This window comes from Gekko japonicus, unplaced genomic scaffold (genome assembly GCF_001447785.1).
Source record: "Gekko japonicus isolate JY-2015 unplaced genomic scaffold, Gekko_japonicus_V1.1 scaffold5920, whole genome shotgun sequence".
Taxonomy (NCBI): domain Eukaryota; kingdom Metazoa; phylum Chordata; class Lepidosauria; order Squamata; family Gekkonidae; genus Gekko; species Gekko japonicus.
In genome coordinates, this window is record NW_015167236.1 from 1 (window position 1) to 5384 (window position 5384).

General features: G+C 50.9%; 1 protein-coding gene across 1 annotated transcript; it reads right to left on the reverse strand.

The window, feature by feature from the left end:
- Positions 1–180: 180 nt before the first annotated feature.
- Positions 181–5259, reverse strand: PSMD10 (proteasome 26S subunit, non-ATPase 10; the record flags this gene model as incomplete). The annotated part of the gene is made up of 4 exons (XM_015413188.1): positions 5097–5259; positions 3529–3627; positions 441–587; positions 181–347 (listed from the first exon to the last, which is right to left on the reverse strand). Coding segments are annotated over exons 1-4 (533 nt in total), but the record flags the coding sequence as incomplete, so codon positions are not given.
- Positions 5260–5384: the final 125 nt, after the last annotated feature.

Below are 5384 nucleotides of genomic sequence, written 5' to 3' on the forward strand. Positions count from 1 at the left end.
ACTGTGGCCTGGAAAATTCGAAGGGCGGCTGGGACGAACTAGTTGTCGGTAAAAGGTATTATACGTGTACTCTAAAGTGCTGCTAAGGGAGGCCACATGAATATCCTCGCATTGAAAGGGATCGCCCAGACATTCAAACAGACTAGAACTAGGATATACCACAAGTACATTCATACGTACAGAGCAGTGTTTCCCTCTGAATCCTGTAGGTTGACCGAGGCTTTGTGCTTCAAAAGGATCTGGATCATTTTTAGATTTCCTTTGGCTGCTGCTCTATGGAGTGGAGTCGATTCCAAGTGATCCTTGGCGTCTGGATTCGCTTTATGCTCTAACAGCATCTGTGCGATCTAATCATGACAAAGGTGAGGAAAAGTGTGTGCCACTGGGCATTTCGTGCCAGGGGGTGGGGGAGGAGGGGCGCAGCGCACGGACTCGCTTACCTCCTGCTTGTTCTTCGAGGCCGCGTAATGCAGAGGCGTGCAGCCGTTCTGATTGACAGCGTTCACCTGGGCGCCTTTCTTGATCAGCGCTTTCACAATCTCATCTCGACCAGCCGATGCTGCAATATGCAGAGGACTCCAGCCAGCCTGAAGGTGCCAAGAAAATAAGGCGCAAACTCTTACAAGTTGGTAGGAGGGAAAGGGGGTAGTTTTTTGTTACAAAGAAATGACCCAGTTCCCTGCACTAGCAAAAGAATTCGTCTCTATCCCTAAGCAGAAGGAAAATTAATGACTTGTTTTATAAGACTGCTAAGCGAAAGAAGAAACCGACAGTAATAGCAGTACTGTTTCCCATGTACGCAGGACACGCGATTCAACACATTTCAGATACAGAAACTCAGCTATCCTTACAAAAGCCCTGGAGGGTGCGGGATGAAAAGTGAGGCTTGACAGTGACTTGCCTTGGTAAGTTCTTGGCATAAGTGAGATATTAAGTGGACTTCTTGTATGACGTTTTCAGGCTCTACACCAGCTCCAGTGACCCAAAGTGGTGCCATTAATTATCCTTCTTCCCAGGGTGGCACTTTAAGGGCCACCCTCCACCCACTGTAGCCTCACAACAACCCTGCGCGGTGAGTCAGGCTGAGAGGAAGGTTTCCCCAGTTTTAGCCCAACACTCTAACCGCTACCATCCTTATGAAAACAATCCTGTAATAACTTATTTCATAGATCACCTGCTTTAGTCACTGACTGCAGACATAGGCCAATGCCTACAACTGTTGTTCACAAGATCAAACTGTTGCCTTCACATAATCCTATGTTTCCAGTGAGTATCCACACTCCCCTGGCCTCCTGGTTGTGGCACCCCCATCCTTCTGAATATCACCCCAAAGTCTAACCTTGCTCCAGTTTCTGTTGCTTGTGTACTGGGCCTTTGGCAGCTACTGCTGCTACCTCGAGGGCATCCAATGAAACCGATGGGTAGAACATAAGAACATAAGAGACGCCAATGTTGGATCAGGCCAAAGGCCCATCCAGCCCAACACTCTGTGTCACACAGTGGCCAGAAATACCAGGTGCCATCAGGAGGTCCACCAATGGGGCCAGGACATTAGAAGCCCTCCCACTGTTGACCCCCCCCAACCCCAAGAAGACAGAGCATCACTTGCCCCAGAGCCCCTATCTATACCTTGTGGCTAATAGCCACCGATGGACCTCTGCTCCATATATTCCCTCTTGAAGCTGTCTGCGCTTGTAGCCGCCACCACCTCCTGTGGCAGTGAATTCCATGTGTTAATCACTCTTTGGGTGAAGAAGGACTTCCTTTTATCAGTTCTAACCCGACCGCTCAGCAGTTTCATGGAGTGCCCACGAGTTCTTGTATTGTGAGAAAGGGAGAAAAGTACCTCTTTCTCTACCTGCTCTTTCCCATGCATAATCTTATAAACCTCGATCATGTCACCCCTCAGTCGTCGTTTCTCCAAGCTAAAATGCCCTAAGCGCTTTAACCTTTCCTCATAGAAAATACTACTTTAAAGTAGGAAATACTACTTTACAGAGAGTGATTAAAACGTGGAATTCGCTGCCAGGGGAGGTCGTGATGGCCACAAGAACAAACAGCTTTAAAAGGGGATTAGGTAGATTCACGGAGAACAAGTCTATCAGTGGATACCAGCCATGGCTACTGAGGGGAACCTCCACATTCGGAGGCACTAAGCTTCTGAATCCCAGAGCCAGGAGGCAACATCGGGGGAAGGCTTCTGCCTCTATGCCCTGTTGTTGGCTGTCCAGAGGAACTGGTTGGCCACTGTGTGAGACAGGATACTGGACTAGATAGACCCTCACTGGTCGGATCCAGCAGGGCTCTTCTTGTGTTCTTACGAAGGCCTCGGCCTCTTGGCCAAGTTGTTGGCCCTTCAGGGAAACTGGCTGGCCACTGTGTGAAGCAAAATGCTGGCCTAGATGGACCCTCACTGGTCTGATCCAGCAGGACTCTTCTTATGTTCTTATTCAATTATATGTGACTTTAAGGACTGGAGAAGTGTAACTACTTTTGCTAACCAGGCCTGCTTTCATCAGCAGCCTGAGGACTCGCAAGATCCAGGGGGCTGATTCATTTGCCAAGCCCAAGGTGCCCTTTTGAGGAGGCAGAGTCGTCATGCAACATACACAACGCTGCAGTTTTCAGATGGGTGACTGTCTGTGGAAGTCACCCCTGTATGGAAGCTGGAGAATGCATCACCTACTGCATTTGAACGATGCCCTTCTGCTCCGTGAGGACCCCTCGGGTGACTATATCTCCTGCCTGCCTGCCTGTACTCAGACCTGTCTGCAGTAAGGCTGTTGTTATGTGTATCTTATCAGCGGGAAAGAAGCCTGAAAAACTTCCTTCACACAGGGACAGGGCTATACCAGGAGATGCCCAGAGCCCCACCTCATGCTGAGAGGTACAGCCGAAGATAATGTGTCAAAAATACTCTTTTATGTCACTGATGTCTCTTAGAAGATGCAAGAAGTTAGCAGGGTAAGTCATCACAGGAACTAGGTTCACAGAATCATAAAATCACAGAGTTGGAAGGGGCCCTACAGGCCATCTCGCCCAACCCTCGCTCAAGGCAGGATCAGCATAGAGCATCCCTGACAGATGTTCGTCCAGTCACTGCTTAAAAACTGCCAGAGAGGGGGAGCTCGCAACCTCCCTAGGCGGCCAATTCCACTGCTGCACAACTCTTACTGTAAAAAGGGTTTTCTTAATATCCAGCCGGTACCTTCCCGTCCTTAATTTAAACCCATTACTGTGAGTCCTCTCCTCTGCTGCCAACAGGAACAGCTTCTTGCCCTCCTCTAAGTGACAGCCCTTCAAATACTTAATGAGAGCCATCCTGTCCCCTCTCAACCTCCTCTTCCCCAGGCTAAACATTCCCAGGTCCCTCAGCCTTTCCTCATAGGGCTCGGTCTCCAGGCCACCGATCATCCTCGCTGCTCTCCTCTGCACCCGCTCCATTCTGTCCACATCCTTTTTGAAGTGAGGCCTCCAGAACTTCACACAATTCTGTTTAGATAACTGCTAAAAAACAATCAATCTTACATCATCTTTGTCATTAACGGGAACTCCCAGATCTAGCAAGAGGTTGACGATGTCCGCGTGTCCAGCTGAACATGCCCAGTGCAGGGCTGTCCTGTTATCCTAAAAGCAAAAGAAGAAAAAAAGAAGCATCAGCACACCAGAAACTGACTGTGTTAGAACAGGGAGATACAGCACAGGGGGCACACAGGCCAAGACAACACAATCCAGTACGTAGAAGATAGACGGCCAACTTGCATATTCTTAGAAGCTTTGTAAATTGCCCCAAAAGCACTGCAGGTTGCTCAAACCAACCGCCTTGCATGTGGTCAAGCTTCACTGTAACAGTAACTGTAAATATATCACAGGTATGGAGAGCTGGTATTCTCAGGTACTCCAGTAAACAGAAATACATGCACTGTGTGCAAGCCCCAGAAGAAAGATGTGGATTTGAAGTGGATTGTCTCTATTGCATAGAATAAAATCAAATTTCTCCTATACTTAAGAGTGCAACGGCTGATTATACTTTCAGGGAAATATGCTCCCACAGACTGGGGCTGAATGCAATGGATTCTAAAGTCATCCCAGGTCTAGCTCACTGGGTGTGAACGGGGGCAGAAAACCCAGGCTTAAATGACCACTCAGCTGGGAAGCTTATGGGGTGGAATCATACCACAAGCGACACTACTGCAGTGGTTCCAATCGCACCCTTATTATGCTTATTTTTTATTCATATCCTGCCTTTCTGTCTGATAGGACTCAAAGAGGCTTTTCATATTGTTTCCCCTTCCTCCGCTCAATACCCACCACAACAACCTTGTGAGGGGGGATTCAGGCGGGGAGCTGTGTGGGCCTGAAGCAGCAGAACAAAGTCTAGTGGCACTCCGAAGACCCAACAAAGTTTAATTCTGGGCAGGGGTCATTTCCACACACACACCCCGCAGGAAGGAGACGGCCCCCCCACCTGCCACCACTCCTGGCCCACCTGCGCATTCTACACATGCCTGGGTTCCCTGCCCAATCTCCTCTAGGTGTGTGGCATATGCAAATGAGCTATGGAAATGAGCTCCTGCACCTCTTTTTCTACGAAATGACCCCCGATTCTGGGTAGAAGCTTTTGGGTGCGTGCATCTGAAGAAGTGTGCATGCACACGAAAGGGCACACCATGAATAAAGCTTTGTTGGTCTTAAAGGTGCCACTGGACTCTAACGTCGTTCCGTGCATGCACGCGAAAGCTTATTCCCAGAACTAAACCTCGTTGGTCTTAAAGGTGCCACCGGACTCAGACTTTGTTCTTGTGCGAGTGGGTCAGGCTGAGAGATCGGCGAAGACTGAGCGAGACCGAGACTGGAACCGGGTTCCCGTCCGAAGTTCTCACCACTACGCCACACCGGCACTCCCCGAGCATGTGCAGAGTGCATTCTTCCCAATATGGACTTAATGCAAGGGGGCCGTGTGAAAGGGTGAGTCGGGGGCCCGGAGACGCGCCTGGGGAGGGGGGATTAGACATGAGCATCATCCCCCCAACTCTAGTCAGGTGGGGGTCCCTCCAAATCCTTAGCCACGCCCCCCTCCCTCCCGGCCGGCCCACCTGATCGGCGCGCGTCGCCAAGCTCCGGTTGGCCGCCAGGCGCTCCTTCACCTCGTCCAGCTGCCCCGCGTAGGCCAAGTTGCAGAGCTCCACGTTGGACACGGAACCGCCGCCCTCCATCGCCAAGCCCGACGCGGCTCAACGGCAGCCCTCGGCAGAGACCGCCTCCTGGGCGCCGCTCAGGCAGCCAATGGGAACGGAGGCTCAGGAGCGGGCGGCCAATAGGCAGCCAGACCCCGCCCCCCCGCTCGAGCGTCATCCCCCTTCCCAGCCCCGCCCTCAGCAGGC